Below are 17,897 nucleotides of genomic sequence, written 5' to 3'. Positions count from 1 at the left end.
TTACATTTTTCACTTTTGTATTTGTTTTCAGTTCCAAATTTCATGTTTTCAGATTCAAAACTTTTTTTTTTTACGCCTTCAAATCTTTTTTTTCAGTGTTTTTTCATGTGATTTTTACTAAACAAACTGATGCCAGGGATAAAGTTCCATCAGTTTGTTTAGTAAAAATCACATGTATATGGTGGATAGAAAGCATTCAGTCGTAGGTCTCGCAGTAACACCATTTCCTGAAGGCAACATGAATGAGGGGTCTTCTGCCTTCTTTGTTAGGCTGTCACTCATAATTCCACGCCCCTCTGAGTTGAAGCCACGCCCCCTACGTAAAATCGGGGCAAAAGGTCTGAAACTGAAAAAAACTGATCTGAAACTGAAAAACAGATCTGAAACTGAAAAAAAAGATTTGAAGCCGTAAAAAAAAATACGTTTGGAATCTGAAAACTTGAAATGTGGAACTGAAAACAAATACAAAAGTAAAAAATGAAAATTAATAATGTATTCAAAATAATTCAAGAATTTAATCTAAATTGTATTCAAACTGAAAGAAAAATGTGTACACTTATTTTTAGTTTGAATACATGGTTTTATTTTTCAAGTTTTAGACCAAAACTTATTTTCAATTTCAAGCTTTAGTTTTTCAACTATAGATATTTTTTTCAAATAACAAAACATTTGGCCCTGATTTAGCTCCATAGACACCTTGCTCTTTCCCTCTAGACACATTGCTCCCTCCCATCCCCTCTCTCATCTAGTTCAAGTGGAAGAGGGGTAGGGTTAGAGGGCTTGGTTCCTCTCTCTGTCCAACAGAGGGCAGAGTGGTTCCTCTCTCTGTCCACCAGAGGGCAGAGTGGTTCCCCTCTCTGTCCACCAGAGGGCAGAGTGGTTCCTCTCTCTGTCCACCAGAGGGTAGAGTGGCTTCGCACAGACACTGATTGATGAAGTTTATGAGTGTGTGTGTTTGTGTGTATGAGCATGTTTCTGTGTATGTCTGAGGTGTGTATGAGTGTGTGTATGAGCATGTTTCTGTGTGTGTATGAGTGTTTGTGTGTATGAGCATGTTTCTGTGTGTGTCTGAGGGGTGTATGAGTGTGTGTCTATGAGCAAGTTTCTGTGTGTGTCTGAGGGGTGTATGAGTGTGTGTCTATGAGCAAGTTTCTGTGTGTGTCTGAGGGGTGTATGAGTGTGTGTCTATGAGCATGTTTCTGTGTGTGTCTGAGGGGTGTATGATGTATTTCAATGTGAATAAATGTTCATGGATTGAGTGTGTGTATGTGAGGGTGTGTGTGTGAGTATGTTTATCCACCTGCACTGCAGCCTTGCTCTCTAATCTGGTCTGGTCTCACAAACACACACACAGCTCTAAAATACTAAAGTCAGCCTCAAACCAGTTCAGGTTAAGAACATTTTTTTTGCGTGTTAGCATTGGCTATGAGCCAAAACTATGTTAGCACGTTAGCAATGCCCATGAACGAGAGCTACAGCATGTTAGCATTAGCTCCCCCCTCTCTCTCCTCCTCCCCCTCTCTCCTCCTCCCCCTCTCTTTCTTTCTCCCCCCTCTCCCCCCCTTTCTCTCTCCCCCCCACTCTCCCCCCTCTCTATTCCCCCCCTCTCTCTCCCCCCCTCTCTCTCCCCCCACCTCTCTCCCCCTCCCTCTCTCTATTCCCCCCCTCTCTCTATTCCCCCCCCTCTCTCTCTCTTCCCCCCTCTCTCTCTCTCTCTCTTCCCCCGTTCCTCACCAGTCTCTGGACCTCTTGTTCTCTCATCCTCTCGTCTCTCTGGTGTTGATGGTAGTCGCTCAGCTCCTCGTTCCCGCTCAGTGAGCTGATGCTGCCCCTCCTCACTCTGAAGGGGGCCAGACCCCCCTTCCCGAACGACTGCCTCCGTTCCCCCATACCCCCACCCCCTTCGCCCCCACAGCGCTCCCCCAGGAGCAGCTCTGGGAAGAGCCCCCGGCTGGCCGGCCTGTCTGGGTCTGGGGCACTGGAGGAGGTGAGGCTGAGCTTCTTGGCCACACGGGGGCTGGAGGGAGCCCCTGGCCGGCCGGGCACAGTGACGTCTGGGGGCGCGGTAGTGGGGGTCTTGGGGGTGAGTGAGATAGAGACCACGCCCTCCCCTTGGGTGAGGCTGGGGGGGTGGGGGCTGGCCTTGCTGCCGTTGAGATCGGAGCGTCGCGGAGGAAGTGTTGTCAAGGCAACGCCGCCGAATCCGTTGTCATGGCTACGTGGGGCGGGGCAACAGAGGCGGGGCATGGATCGACTGTGGTTGCCCCCCCCACCCTTCATCCCCCCCCCTAGAGAACCCGTGGAATACTTCCTGGTCCGGGGGCTGGGGATTGGCTCCTGGTTGCCGTGGCTACGGCGGCCAAGGCGGGGGCTGGAAGGCATGCTGGCGGTTCCGCCTGGGGGGAGACGGGAGGAGGAGGAGGGAGGAGGAGGAGAGAGGAAGCTCTCGCTACCAGCAACAGAGGAGGAGGACCCACTGCCGTTCCACATGGAGAGCAAGGGGGAGGAGCCTGGGAGGGGGCGTCGGCCTTCGCCGGAGGCCAGCAGCAGGCTCTCCTGTGATTGGTTGCGGGTCATGGAGGGCCGGGGGGAGGGTGAAGGGGGACCAGCTGATTTACCAGACAGGGGCGGGCGCTCAGAGCCGTACAGACGCCTAGCCTGCTCCTGATAGGCTGAGGACTGGGGAGCGGGGCATGTGGCTGGCGTTGTGGGTGGAGACTAGGACACAGAACACAGAGAGAAGACAATTATGTCAACGCAGGGGTCAGCAAAATCATCAGCTACTGAAGGATCCTGCCTAGCCTTATAAACCTGTCCCTTTAAGAACTGGGATGGAGCTTAAAAAATCAGGGAGCCCCTTAATACCTGAGTCATGCTGAAGTAGGAAGGGCCAGCGTCCCCATTGGCCCTCAGGCTGGTCTCCAGGGCAATCTTCTTGCGTTGCAGGGTGTCCATCAAATCACGGAGCTCGGAAGCTGAGCGCATGCCCCTAGCTCCGCCCCCTAGGGCATGACCATAGTCGCTGCTGAACTTGAGATAGTCTGGAGAGGAGAGGTTAGTACCTGTAGCTGAGTTATTCATAGCCTGGTTTTGGCAGGACTGTCCTAACCTAAACAACAGAGCTGGAGTCACACACACACACACACCAACTACTCTCCAATACAAAACCAACACACGCGGCAGTTCTAGCATCTAAAAGTAGAGAAAAGCAGATCCTTACTTTGGATTATGAGGAAATGAGAAAAAAAGCAAAACGCTAAATATTGAGGATTCCCACAGCCCCCCCCCCTTCCCTCTCCTCCTCTCCTCTTCTCCTCTCCTCCACGCTCCTCCTCTATGGTGTTTAAACAGCATGAAATCGTTAAGCTGTTGGGACCACCAGAACAGAGAGAACACACTGTGTTACATCCACCACACACACACTCCTCACACACTCTCCTCAAAAACACACACACAAGGAGTGTGTATGTGAGTGTGAGGAGTGTGTATGTGAGTGTGAGTGTGAGTGTCAGTGTGAGGAGTGTATATGTGAGTGTGTGTGTGAGTGTGTATGTGAGTGTGTGTGTGAGTGTGTGTGTGAGTGTGTGTGTGAGGAGTGTGTGTGTGAGTGTGTGTGTGAGTGTGTGGTTGAGAGGTCAGACGCTGCTATGGAGGAGAGAAATAGGGCAGAAAGACATCACAAGATCTGGAAAACACACACACACACACACCACACACTCACAGCTCTGCTCCATAAAAGGACATTTTCACCCAAAGTCCTCATATCAAATCTTTGAAATCTCCATAACATTGTTCTGAAACAGTTTGAGAGAGAAAGAGAACCAGAGTGAAATAGATCACTGTAAAGGCAGATGTGCATGTGTGTGCGTGCGTGTGTGTGTATGTATTGGTGTTGTGTGCGTGCGTGTGTGTGTATGTATTGGTGTGTGTGTGTGTGTGTGTGTGTGTATGTGCATTCTTTCTGTCCGGACAGGGTGTCTGATACAGGACAGAGACACTCCACACACACCTTGTTCAAACACACCATCAATCACCATGGAGACTGCGTTACCATGGCAATGGAGGGGAACTGCTTGAGAGGAACATTCCAGGTTTGTTCTGCACCTCAAACAAACCTGGAGGTATGTTTGAGGTGTGTGTTCTGAACTTTATAGGTATAATATATCACCCGTCACACACACACACACACACACTCCACCTTCTTCTCTCCTCCCCACACTGTGTGTTCCAGGTAGGCCGCCCCAACACAGGTGTGTGTGAGATGAGACCATGGTGAAGTATGTGTGTGTGTGTGTGTACCTGTGCTGTAGACTAGGGGGGAACGCAGGTGTGTGTGTGTACCTGTGCTGTAGACTAGGGGGGAACGCAGGTGTGTGTGTGTACCTGTGCTGTAGACCAGGGGGAACGCAGGTGCGTGTGTGGACCTGTGCTGTAGACCAGGGGGGAACGCAGGTGTGTGTGTGTACCTGTGCTGTAGACCAGGGGGAACGCAGGTGTGTGTGTGTACCTGTGCTGTAGACCAGGGGGAACGCAGGTGTGTGTGTGGACCTGTGCTGTAGACCAGGGGGAACGCAGGTGCGTGTGTGTACCTGTGCTGTAGACCAGGGGGGACGCAGGGCTTTTCTGTGGGAGCATGCTCTTCAGACGGCTGGCCTCCTCTGGATGGTTGAACCTGAAGAAGTACGACTTACCCAGACACAGGGAGTACCCTGGGAACACACACACACGGTCAAATACACAGAGAGCAGCTACAGTTCAGACTGTATTACACACACACACGTTAAGAGCACTGGATCCAGACCACAGTGTTTTCTCTGGTCATCAATTAAGATCACAGTCGAGCTATAAACAAGAAGTCAGGGTCACAACCTCTAGCTACAGCTGTCTAAATACCTCAGAGGGAGGGGGGGGGGAAGGCACAGGGGGGAGGAGAGAAGGAGAGACAAATCTGTTCCCATTCACTGTCCTCTCTCTTAAAACCTTCCTTCACTTACTTCACTTCTTCAAGGAGGAGAGGTGGAGAGGGCAGAGAGGGGGTGGGTGGAGAGGGCAGAAAGGGGGTGGGTGGAGAGGGCAGAGAGGGGGTGGGTGGAGAGGGGGTGGGTGGAGAGGGGGTGGGTGGAGAGGGCAGAGAGGGGGTGGGTGGAGAAGGCAGAGAGGGGGTGGGTGGAGAGGGGGTGGGTGGAGAGGGCAGAGAGGGGGTGGGTGGAGAGGGCAGAGAGGGGGTGGGTGGAGAGGGCAGAGAGGGGTGGGTGGAGAAGGCAGAGAGGGGGTGGGTGGAGAGGGGGTGGGTGGAGAGGGCAGAGAGGGGGTGGGTGGAGAGGGCAGAGAGGGGGTGGGTGGAGAAGGCAGAGAGGGGGTGGGTGGAGAGGGGAGAGGGGGTGGGTGGAGAGGGCAGAGAGGGGGTGGGTGGAGAGGGCAGAGAGGGGGTGGGTGGATAACAAGAAGGAAAGAGCTGAGAGGGAAGGAGGAGATGGCAGAGACAGGGTGGAAAAAAGACAGCATGGAAAATCAGTTTGAGGCCATTTTCTTTCTGTCTTAAAACCGTGAAATCAGAAGAGAGGAAGAGGGCTGGGGGTTGTAGTTTATATAGTCACTCTACTAGCATGGTACAAGTCCACTAGGAGACAGAGAGCGAGAGCGAGAGAGAAAGAGGGGGAGAGAGGGGGGAAAGAGAGACAGAGGGGGGAAGAGAGAGAGAGAGAGAGAGAGAGAGAGAGAGAGAGAGAGAGAGAGAGAGAGAGAGAGAGAGAGAGAGAGAGAGAGAGAGAGAGAGAGAGAGAGAGAGAGAGAGAGAGAGAGGAAAGAAAGAGGGGGGGAAAGAGAGAGAGGGGGGAAAGAGAGAGAGATATGTTTGGTCTTCCTTGTCAGCTGTGTAAAGAGACGATGTCTGACAAACATCCTAGAAATGGAGCAGTATGGAAGAACATGTGTGAGCGTGTGAGTGTGTAAGTGTGTGTGTGAGCTTGTGTTTAGCACGAGCATGTGTTTAGTCTGCCCAGCTGAACTGAGTTCCAGCTGAACTGAGCTCCAGCTGAACTGAGCTCCAGCTGAACTGAGCTCCAGCTGAACTGAGCTCCAGCTGAACTGAGCTCCAGACAGACTGTGGTGTAACAGAGGAGAGGTGGTGCTGGTGGTGGCATTGTCACACTCCCCGAAACTGTGTGTAGTATGTATGCCTGTGTGTGAATTACAGTTGTGTGTGTGTGCATGTATAAATATCTTAACAGTCTCTATCTAATGACTCACAGTGCCTTTCAGTATTTAGCATGCCCAAAGAAACACACACCCACCAGTCCTACAGCAGAGAAACATGAATGTCCTTATTTGTTTATTGCGCTGCTTTGTAATTTACTACACCCCAAAACTCAAACCTAACTCTAACAAACTAGCTGTAATCTACATAAATACATACACACTCATCCCCTCCCAAACACATCCAGCAGACACACACACTCACAAACAGACTTGAAACCGTCTACAAAGATAACCAGAAGCTTTGATGACACAGATGCTGCAGAGTACCAACAATCTGGAACACATTCTCCCAGTCTGATCTCTCTCACACACACACACACACTAACACCTAGGGGGTCAGATGGCTGAGCGGTTAGGAAATCTGACTTTTAATCAGACGGTTGGTTCGATTCCCGGCCGTGTCAAATGACATTGTGTGGGCAAGCTCAAGTCTTTTATTGTCAGATGCACAGAACAACACAGGGTCAGACTGTGTGCTAAATGTGGCCGTCTGCTAAATGACTAAATGTAATGTAAACCCCTGGTGAACTGTTCTGGATTGAGTTTGTGAGTGGAACTGCCAGATTGAACCATTAAGTTTGTATCTTTATCTTCCTAATTCATGAGTCTCTGTGTGTGTGTGTGTGTGTGTGTACGTGCGTGTATATGAGTTTGTGTAATTGTGCCTAAAACCACCAATTAACCCTAGAGGGACCTGAGCGTTGTCTATTACGTTATCAGAAAGACATCTTCTCACAACCTCTCCTCCTGTCTAACCTCCTCTCTCCTCCTGTCTAACCTCCTCTCTCCTCCTGTCTAACCTCCTCTCTCTAAGCTCTCCATCAGATGACTATAACCAGTTGGACCATCTACAGAGCCTAACCCCTAACCCTGCAGATACCAACTAACCATAACCCAACAGTAATAAGCACCAACTCTAATCGTTGTCAATCAAAAAGGGTCAAATTTAAGAGGCCACTGCACATTTTACCCTTCTGTTCCTTACTCAAAATTGCCCTTCAAAACCTTTCGTTTAAAAACGAAAGAAAAAAGGTGCAGGGCCTCAATTTTATCCAGAGCTGTATAAACACATCTACACTAGTCTTGACTACACTAGTCTATAGACTTCTACGCTTCAGTTTTTGTCTTGGAACCGAGACCCACTGTTTCACTTACCCAAGTAAACCAGACCACCAAACCAACCAGTTTGGTTACTGAAAAACATAGTATTACGCACACCAAATTGCCCCCTCTCGTTTAAGTTCGTGATATGGTGCTACCGTTTAAAAGCTATCAGAAAAAAAGAACACATTCCTCAAGTCAAATCTGTAGTTTCCCTTCTTATGTGAGTCTGTCAACGCGGCTATTATTCTTTGTCACGTGAAATCTCACCCGTGTTACCCGCCCGGGGCACGCGACCGTAGTCTACTCAGGTGAGAGGAATGATGAACCATATAAGTTTTGAGTTTAAACTTAGCTCGTTTATGTATGCTAAAAAGCTTGAACCAATAACCAAACTCTCACACGAACCACCCCGAACAACTGAAGCGTACTTCAACTAAATTTCCGTATTAAAGCACATTTTTGTTAGGCTGTACTAAACAAGTTAACTATAAGATCATCATAAATGTACCTGCACGCAACTCTGACCTTCATAAACACCACACTCAATCAGCGACCCGGTAACGATGCTCAAGCTCTCGTCTTGTTATCGTTATAGTTCCATAGCTCGTTTCTGTCTCTGTCTCTCTCTCAAAACGAATACACCAGCCAACAACTATACACGTGTAAACTGACCTTTTCCACTTCAGCGAACCCCGCACAGTAAAACTTTCGATCCTCCTCTACTTGTCCGACGCCTTATCAGAACAACGGGGGTTTCCCGGGGCGAGAGAATCACGGAGCCAGCCCGTCTCGGAGCCGTAAATTTCCACGGATCCAGATTTAAGTGGAGGACTACGGGGTTCGCTGGTTCCTTTCCAGATGCGTCTGAGGTAAGGCATCCACCAACTCAGAAAAGGGGGTGTAAACTTCACATTTACTCAAACGTGCTTTCCGCTATCATGCCAAGCCCTCCTCTTTACAAGTTTACGAAATCGAGTGAAAATTAAAAGCAGCTGGTGATGTAAATGGATCTGACTGTATGCAAATAACACGTGACTTCCAAAGAAGGGCGACCTGGAGCCCCGGTCCTGTGTTGGTGAGTTCACCGGTTTTAAAGTCCCGCCGCCCCTCTCACTTTCTTTGTCCTGACTTCTTTTCTCTTGAAACACCTAGGCAAGCATGTCACAGCTGCAGACAGCTTGAATTCAGAGAATTAAGAAAATACATGATCAGTTTTGGCCAGATGAAACAATTATTTTACCATTCAAAACACGTCTTGGTCTCTAGTGCAGGAGAGAAGTTACAAAAGTAGGATTCATAGAGAGAGATAGAACGACAGAGAGAGAAAAGGATTGAGAGGAGAGAAATGAAGAAAAATAGGGAGAGAGGGAGGGGGGAGAGGAAGACTGAGAGGAGAGAAAGAAAAAAAATAGGGAGAGAGGGAGAGAGAGAGAAGAAAGCAGAGTGGGAGACACAGACAGAGAAGAGGGGGGGTAGTCTGTGTAAATGAGGCTTGGGGAAGAGAGGGCTTGTGATAGAAGAGATAGAAGGAGGGAAAGAGGGAGGAGGAGGGAAGATGTAGACATCAAGTCTGATATTTTCTAAAAGGACTTTGCTCTTGTGGTCATTGATTTTGGTGTAGTGTTTCAGTGTGAGTGTGTGTGTGTGTGTGAGAGAGAGAGAGAGAGAGAGAGAGAGAGAGAGAGAGAGAGAGAGAGAGAGAGAGAGAGAGAGAGAGAGAGTGTGTGTGTGTGCTTCCACATCACCACAGTTAGATGTGCAGTTGAAAGCATGCCAGACGGCCTCCTGTGTTATTGACTAACAACACAGTATCACACACACTGTGTATCAGCCTGTCTGTCTGTGTGTGTGTGTGTGTGTGTGTGTTTGTGTGTGTGTGTGATGGATCTGTGTTTGTGTGTGTGTGTTTACATGTAGATTTATGTAGGTGGGAAAGGTGTCTATGATGACACCTTTCTCTCTCTCTCTCTCTCTCTCCTCTCCTACTGTTCCTATACTCTGATCTCTTGACCTCTACAATATATACACACCAAACTCACAGAGGAGAAGAAATGGACCAGTCAATCTTTACCTGACGGGTGAGACCAAACAAGACATACTGAATGTGTGTGTGTGTAATGACAAGAAAAAGACAAAAGGGAGTGAAAAGATGAAGGGGTTGAGAATGTGTGGTTAGAGTGGAGCGAGAGGGAGGAGAGAGGAGAGAGAGGAAAGAGAGACGATAGAGGAGAGAGAGAGACGAGAGAGAGGGGGAGAGAGAGGAGAGAGTGGAGAGAGGGGGGAGAAGAGAGAGAGGGGGAGAGAGGAGAGAGAGAGGGAGAGGAGAGAGGAGAGAGAGAGGGATAGAGAGGGGGGGGGGAGAAAGGAGAGAGGGGGGAAAGAGGAGGGAGAGTGAGAGGAAGAGAAATGGAACATATCAGCTACTATAGCAGCTTCCAAATCAACACACACACATGCACACACCACCTATACCCACCTATACCAAAATACACATAAACACACACCCACACATGCACAGACACACACACCACCTTAATACACGTGCATATATAGACACACACACTACCTAAATACAGGGACATACATCCACACGTAGCATGAATTAAACATGTATAATTACATGTAGCATGCAGTATTATCACATCTATATCTGTCTCTATCTCTGTCTCTATCGTTATTTGTCTCTCTTTCTATGTCTATCTCTCTTTCTCTAATCTAGCTGTATGTGTTACCCTGGGTGAGGGGGGTGGGGGTAGTGATGGGAACCCCGTCCAGGGCGCAGGCGTGTCCGCAGGGGTCCAGGGTGACTACGCCCCCCTGGTTGGTGATGAGACAGTGCTCCGCCTCGATTCCCTCTCCCTGCACCACGATGTCCTGGGGAACACACGCATCCTCACGGCCCACACGGGTCACCCCTGCACCACCAGGACGTACACGTGTCTGTTACATATGTGTGTAAGAGAGAGTGTAGGTGTAAGAGAGTGTGTGTAAATGTGTGTGTGTAAGAGTTTGGAGAGTGTGTGTGTGTAAGACTGGAGACAGTGTGTGTGTAACAGTGTGTGTGTGTAAGACTGGAGACAGTGTGTGTGTGTGTAACAGTGTGTGTGTGTTACAGTGTGTGTGAGTGTGTTACCTTCTCTCAGGGGCAGCAGGGTAACAGCTACACTGAGGCGTCCGCTGCCCAGACTGACCAGGTGAGGCATGTCTGTCTGCAGCTTCACCACCTTCCCACTGTCAATCAACCCTGGGGGTGGGGCCACATTCTCCTTCCATCCAAACAGACAGAGATAGAGATTAGATAGAGATTTGATCGGGTTAGATATAGATTAGATAATGGAGTGTCTGTCTCGCTCTGGATAAGAGCGTCTGCTAAATGACTAAATGTAAATGTAGATAAGATTAAATAGAGATTAGGTAGAGATTGTATAGGGTTAGATAGAGACAGAGAGGGGGAATTCAGACTCTTGATCTGAATTAAGATTCCTGCTGTTCCAGTGTCAGTGGGAGGGGAAGGGAGTGAGCCCACTGAAACAGCCCAGGTTCACCCTCCAGCTTGACTACTATAACGTAAGGGGTCCCATTATCGTCCACCTAGCTCTCGACGCTCGTCAGAAAGTTTACGAAAATGTTGATATAATACAAATTAAAAACGTTATGTTACAGCATTGTACTTTAATATATAGATACACACCTATATTATAACATTCAGTTTTTAAAAAAAACCCTCCCTTAACCCTGCCGTCCTCCAGAACTACAGACCGGTATCACTGTTACCCTTCTTTTCAAAAACAATTGAACGTGCTGTATCTAACCAACTGTCAAACTTTCTCTCTCAGAACAACCTGCTTGACCCCTACCAATCGGGCTTCAAGACTGGCCACTCCACAGAGACTGCCCTCCTTTCAGTCACCACTGCCCTCCAGTCTGCCAGAGCAGCTTCCAGGTCATCCGTCATCATTCTGCTGGACCTTTCTGCAGCGTTTGATACGGTTAACCACCAGATCCTGCTCTCCAGACTTTCTGAGATGGGCATCACTGTTACTGCACTCCAGTGGATCTCATCCTACCTGTCGAGAAGATCCTACCAGGTCTCCTGGGGAGGCAAACTGTCAGGCCCTCGCCAGCTCTCCACTGGTGTCCCACAGGGCTCCGTCCTTGGACCCCTCCTCTTCTCTCTGTACACCACCTCACTTGGACCAATCATCACCTCCCATGGCTTCTCCTACCACTGCTACGCTGACGACACACAGCTGTACCTGTCGTTCCCCCCGACCGATCCGGGGATCTCAGCTAGGATTGAGGCCTGCCTCACAGACATCTCCGCCTGGATGACCGAGCACCACCTCCAGCTGAACCTCGCCAAAACAGAACTTCTCATCATCCCGGCTAAACCCTCCATCTCCCACGATCTCTCAATCACCCTGGGATCTGCGACGGTGACCCCTTCATCCTCTGCCAGGAACCTTGGGGTTACCATGGACGACGAGCTCTCCCTCACGGCCCACATTGCTGCGGTCTCCCGGTCGTGTAGATTCACCCTCTACAACATCCAGAAGATCAGGAAGATACCTGTCTGAGCACTCCACCCAGCTGCTAGTCCAAGCACTTGTCCTCTCCAAGTTGGACTATTGCAACTCGCTGCTCGCTGGTCTCCCAGCATGTGCAACCCGCCCTCTTCAGAGGATTCAGAACGCAGCGGCCCGCCTGGTCTACAATCTACTCAGATGCTCCCATGTTACCCCGCTCCTCATCTCTCTCCACTGGCTACCTATCATCATCAGAGGAGTCAGGTGGCTGAGCGGTGAGGGAATCGGGCTAGTAATCCGAAGGTTGCCAGTTCGATTCCCGGTCATGCCAACTGACGCTGTGTCCTTGGGCAAGACACTTCACCCTACTTGCCTCGGGGGAATGTCCCTGTACTTACTGTAAGTCGCTCTGGATAAGAGCGTCTGCTAAATGACTAAAAATGTAAAAATGTAAAATCATGGCCCGTATCAGATTCAAGACCCTGGTACTGACCTTCCGAGCAGTGAACGGGACTGCACCCGTCTACATCAAGTCTCTCCTGCAGCCTTACACCCCCACCCGTCACCTACGGTCTTCTTCAGACAACCGCCTGGTGGTCCCACCGCTCAAGACCGCCCGGTCCCAACACAAGCTCTTCTCCTGTCTGGCCCCCCAGTGGTGGAATCAACTCCCCACCTCCATCAGAGACACTGACTGTCTCTCCACCTTCAAGAAAAGGCTCAAGACGCACTTGTTCCGGGAGTACAACGGTACTTAGGAATGGTTCGCTTGACCCGATGTTAGTTTCCTCAAGGATCACAATGACTCCTCTCTTGCTTAGAGACTTGTTGCTCTTGTGGTTAGTGGTAACTGATTTAAAATTTTTGTACTCGCTGTGATATATTGTTTTTATTATTGTTGCTTGTTTTTTTTTCACAGGTACACTTGCACTTATAGCGGTTCATGTTGTTTAATTGTAACTTGTTTAACTACATGCTCTTATGGTTCTTCCCTTTGGCACTTACTTTGGTTGTTCACAATGTGTGCTTCATGTTTTGGCTACTCGCAATGTTTTTGTGGCTATCTTGTTGTTATGATCAGTGACCTATGCACTTTGTAAAGCTCTCTCTTGGAAGTCGCTTTGGATAAAAGCGTCTGCTAAATGAATAAATGTAAATGTAAATGGATATGCCTAAAAAATGTATTTTCCTAATTTTAGCAGTTAGCCGGGGGGGTCCCATTATCATCCATTCAACCACTTTCAATGGAGAAATGTCAAGTTTGACGCTGCGGAAGGCAGATGCGACATATACGGTTTGAGAGCGTATTTACATACTCAAATCTCAAAGTAAGAAGCTGTAATTTGGTGTGCAGCAATATAAGGTGTACATATCGATAAGTTACTTTCTTTCGTTGCTGCTGCATATCTTCTTTAAGAATTTAACGGAAGAAACGGTCGTAGACGATAATGGGGTCTGGAACGTGGGCGAGTTTGAATGGACGATAATGGGGCCGCTTACTCTAAGTGTGTGTGTCAGATGAGTGTGTGTGTGCGTGTGACTGTGAGTGTTAAGAGTGTGTGTGGTTGCTTACCTCAGATGCGACCTGGTCAGACTCTGGTTTGAACATCATCTCTGAGTCCTACAGGAGAGAGAGAAGTGTTACTGAGAACACACACACACAGGCTCACACACACATACATACACATACTCATGATACATACACCTATCACACACAGACTCACACAAACACACACAATTACACACACTTATTTATCAAACACACACAAACAAACAGCAGCTCCAAGCCCATGCAGGCTGGCCACAGCTGGATGATAACACACTTAGAACAGACACACACTTAGAAACACACACAAATACACACTTTATAGCACAAACAGCTGCCACTTAAGAGAGAGTGTCCGTGTGAAAGTGTTCCAGACAGTGGAAAAAAATCACTTAAACAGTTCAGGGTGGGAATACACACACACACACATGCACACAGTAATCAGTGGGAGGAATGGGCAGGAATGCACCATGTGGACAGATTTCCCACCAGTCTACAGCAGAGCTTGGCTCGACTAGCCAAGTCTGCCCCTTTCAGCCCAACGTGTGTATGTGTGTGTTTGTATGTGTGTGTTTGTATGTGTGTGTGTATGAGTGTATGGTTTGAGTAAACATGCTTAGATCCCATGCCAAGGACAGTCCATCCAGAACACAAACCAATGAAACAAATTTGCACATACAGACACGCACACACCACACAATTAACTGAATGAGATTATTAGAGTCTCTGGAAAAACCACACCTCCCTTTTCAATCCTCCCTCCCTCTTTCACTCCTCCCATCTTTCTCTCAGTCCTTATATTAATCTCTCTCTCTCTTTCTCCCTCTCTCTACTTCTTTCTCATTTTAATCTTCTCCAATTCACTCAGCTATTTTCCTTTCCTCTCCTTCCAGAGGAAACACAAATCACAGACAGCTCCCAAACATTTCCTCTCATTCAGAGCTCACTTCCGGTCTGAAGTCACTTCCTGTTTAGTTATGACACCCTAGTTACCCCACACAGACACACTCATATGCAATGACACACACACAAAATACACACACGGGTCTCACCGGTTCCCTCAGGCCTCACGCAGCGGCACAGGTTCGAATCCGGCCTGGGTGATTTTCTGCATGTCTTCCCCCCTCTCTTCCCTGCCCTTCCTGTCTATTTCATAATTGCATGGTCCAATAAAAAAAAATGGAAATGCCAAAAATAAAAAACACATACACCACACATGGACAAAAACACTCTCAAACATGGATGCAAAACACACAACAACAAAATACATACAAACACACAACAACACACATACAATCACACAACATACAAACACAAACTTTCTTGCATCAATCAAGAGCACACACACTCACACACTCACATACACACTCATATTCACTACACACACACTTACTACACACATATTCACTACACACATATTCACATACACACACATATTCACATACACACACATATTCACTACACACATATTCACATACACACACATATTCACTACACACATATTCACTACACAAATATTCACTTCACACATTCACTACACACATATTCACTACACACATATTCACATACACACACATATTCACTACACACATATTCACTTCACACATATTCACTACACACATATTCACTACACACATATTCACTACACACATATTCACTACACACATATTCACTACACACATATTCACTACACACATATTCACTTCACACGGAGCATGAAGCAGGGGAGTGAGAGATGTTTAATGAAAACACGTTAGAGGTCCACTAGTCCACTAGTGTGAAGTTCAAGGTGGAGACTAAGTTCCTTTATAATAACAGGAGCTGTCTTTTAACCTCTCTTTCCACTCCTCCCTTCCACCTCCTCTTCTCCCTCCTTCATACTCTCATTTATTCCTCTTCCATCCCCCTCTTCTCTTCTCTCCTCCCCCTATCCCCCACCCCCTCTCCTGTCCAGGTGAACAGGACAGGTCTAGGCAGGTAGATCTTCAGCAGACCCCTCATGTGTGTCGCTGCCTCGGGGACAGACCCCCCGCCCCCCCGAAACACATTCCTCTACAATTCAAATCCTTGATCTTTTGCTGTACTTTTATATATGCATCTGTATGTTGCTTTGTGTACAAATTTCAGTTAAATTATAAAAAGGTAACCTGCTGAATGAACACCACAATAGCATGCTATACAAAATTAAGAGTCATATGGATAACCTTGTAGCATTGTATATAATTTAAATCCACATTCGTCACAGATTACCTTAAAATGACCATAACAGCTGGAAGTGTGATTTGATATGAGGTAGGGTGTGTGAGTTTGAGGTAAATATAAGATCTCCTAAATAGCATCTGCAGCGGATCAGCTCGTGTTTTCACTTCTAACCGGAGCGGATATTACCGAGAGATTGAAACCGGGACGGGCTGGTCTGAGTTGCGTTAGACTGTAATGTGTTGGGGAGAGGGTCCCGCGCACTGGACCACTAGGTGGGAAGGAGAGCGAGGAGGACAGGATGAACCATGAATAAAGCTCCTGATTCAACTCTTGACGTTCACAGACGTTAATGGTTGAATGTCTTTTTCTTAACAAGTTAATCGATCAGACGCAACATCTAGGATAGTGTAGTTTGTAGCATACCGTAAAGCACATTGCACACAGATTAATTAAGTGATAAAGTTTGACGAATAGTTTGTCAAACTAAATTCAACAAAGTGAATTGTTGAATTCCTCCCTTTCAAAACTCTCCTGTCATCTTGAAGCGAAATGTAATGAGGTCAAGAACTAAAACACTCATTGTATTCACTTTCCAATTAAACACGTAGTACTGCCCACTAATCCTCCATTAGCTGTTGTAAGATCCAGGAAACGGCAGGAGGGCGATGTGGAGGCAGCACAGGAACCCTCCTCCTGTAGCCTAGATGTTTAGACAGCTGTTAAAACAGTTTAGCATTTACACAAGGTATCCGAAAGTAGTACCAGGTAGTCTGTTTTGTTAAAGACATTTCTTACCATGGAAGCCGGACCGGCCAATGATGACATCCCAAATAGCACTGTCAAACACCGGGGACAAAATTCCTTATTTTTTTATACTCCAAACGATTGTGTCACGTCTCTCTCCTACCAGCATAACCCAAACACATTCCGTGCTGGCTCCTCAGCTGGGCTCGTGGTTTCTCCGAAAAAAAAGAACACACACACACAGAGAGTTCGGTCCCCGCCAGTTAAGAGTATAGAGCTCAGGAATGCTTAACAGCTGGAATGAGACCTGAAAGGAACGGACTTAGGGCGGGAGCAGAGCTCTCCCTCCCTCCCTCCGCGTGTGTGTCTACGTGAGAGAGAGAGTGTGTGTGTGTGTGTGTGTGTGAGAGAGAGACATATATAGTGTTTGGTACAGACTTGAGACAGCAGCACTTTGCGGGTGAGAACAGATGCAGTGTGACCCTGCCGTCTCTGTGATTAAGGCAGAGCTCGCTGATGCCGTTCTTTAATCGTGTCCCTGTGACCTTTGTTGTTAAACTGGAGCCAGGCGCCATTTGTCTGCTTTTAGCTTTAATCTAATCGAAATTATCGTTAAATTGCTTCAATCGCGAAGAAACAGCATTCATATAACCACGTTATACTATGAATGTTTGGACCTTTACAGTATGTATTTATGTATTGTTTTTGCAGTGAAAAAAAAAAGTTCCTATGTTTTTCCTAACTTTGTTTTGGGCTCTCGAGTCAAAAATAGTTTGTAGGTCAAGTTGGTCTTTGTTGAGAATGTAAAGAGGGCGTCTGTGTGGTATCATATCTGATATCTCTATGGGACTTCTCCACCGGGAAAAGTTTCTAATCGTTTCATCGCATACCAGGAGTGCGCAGGTGCGCAATGGAATTTGCATGATTGGGCACCGAGAAGAAGTATATTTCTGCCGGCCGAAATATACTTCTGCGTCTCCGTTTACGGATGGGCGGGCGCACGGATACGGACGGATAGACTTCGTTTATGGTTCTCCGTAGGCTGTGGGTGCTGAAAACAATTCACCGCCAGAAGAGTAGGTGGCGCAACGGCTTTTTGTAAGTCGTCGAGCAAATGTACAAATTAGCCGTTTCATCAATAAAATACGCACATTTTCTGCAACTACACTGCCCATTTCTCGTCACATTTTAATTCAGATGCTGATTTACATGTACTGTTTAGCTGAAATAGGAATTGTAAAAACTTACAGCAATGGCGGTCAAAGGATTCTGTTCGTCCTGTTTATCACGGCAACCCCGCCCCCGCCCCTGACGCAAGCGGTTCTTAATACGGACCAATCACAGCCAAGGGGTATCCGTAAAATGACGGACGGACAGACGGATAGTCAGGAAAATCAGGAGGTGCACGTAGAGCTCTCCGAGGGGCTCGGAGAGGGCACGGAGAGGGCACGGAGAGGGAATTCCTCGTCGGAGAGGGCGTTCCCTGTGTCCGTCTCCGTAAAAACGGAGAAGTATAA

At 47.8% G+C, this 17,897-nt stretch overlaps 1 protein-coding gene across 7 annotated transcripts in view; it reads right to left on the bottom strand.

Annotated features, from left to right (window-relative positions):
* Positions 1-16,664, bottom strand: part of phldb2b (pleckstrin homology-like domain, family B, member 2b) — a 29,779-nt gene extending 13,115 nt beyond the window's left edge. For 3 of the 7 annotated variants that reach the window (XM_062480014.1, XM_062480015.1, XM_062480016.1), the window contains exons 1-7: positions 16,432-16,664; positions 13,462-13,509; positions 10,496-10,628; positions 10,095-10,277; positions 4,590-4,709; positions 2,866-3,041; positions 1,735-2,718 (exon numbers count right to left, since the gene is read on the bottom strand). In XM_062480014.1, the coding sequence (XP_062335998.1) occupies positions 1,735-2,718; positions 2,866-3,041; positions 4,590-4,709; positions 10,095-10,277; positions 10,496-10,628; positions 13,462-13,509; positions 16,432-16,461 (1,674 nt within the window). In that variant the 5' untranslated portion in view covers positions 16,462-16,664. Of the gene's footprint in view, positions 1-1,734; positions 2,719-2,865; positions 3,042-4,383; positions 4,398-4,589; positions 4,710-8,034; positions 9,001-10,094; positions 10,278-10,495; positions 10,629-13,461; positions 13,510-16,431 lie in introns of those variants that run through there. The other 4 variants (XM_062480018.1, XM_062480017.1, XM_062480020.1 and 1 more) reach the window with 3 other exon arrangements.
* Between the last annotated feature and the right edge of the window lie 1,233 nt (positions 16,665-17,897).

Source organism: Osmerus eperlanus, chromosome 15, assembly GCF_963692335.1.
Source record: "Osmerus eperlanus chromosome 15, fOsmEpe2.1, whole genome shotgun sequence".
Classification (NCBI taxonomy): domain Eukaryota; kingdom Metazoa; phylum Chordata; class Actinopteri; order Osmeriformes; family Osmeridae; genus Osmerus; species Osmerus eperlanus.
Note: the sequence above shows the minus strand (reverse complement) of the source record. Positions and strands in the feature narration are given on the sequence as shown.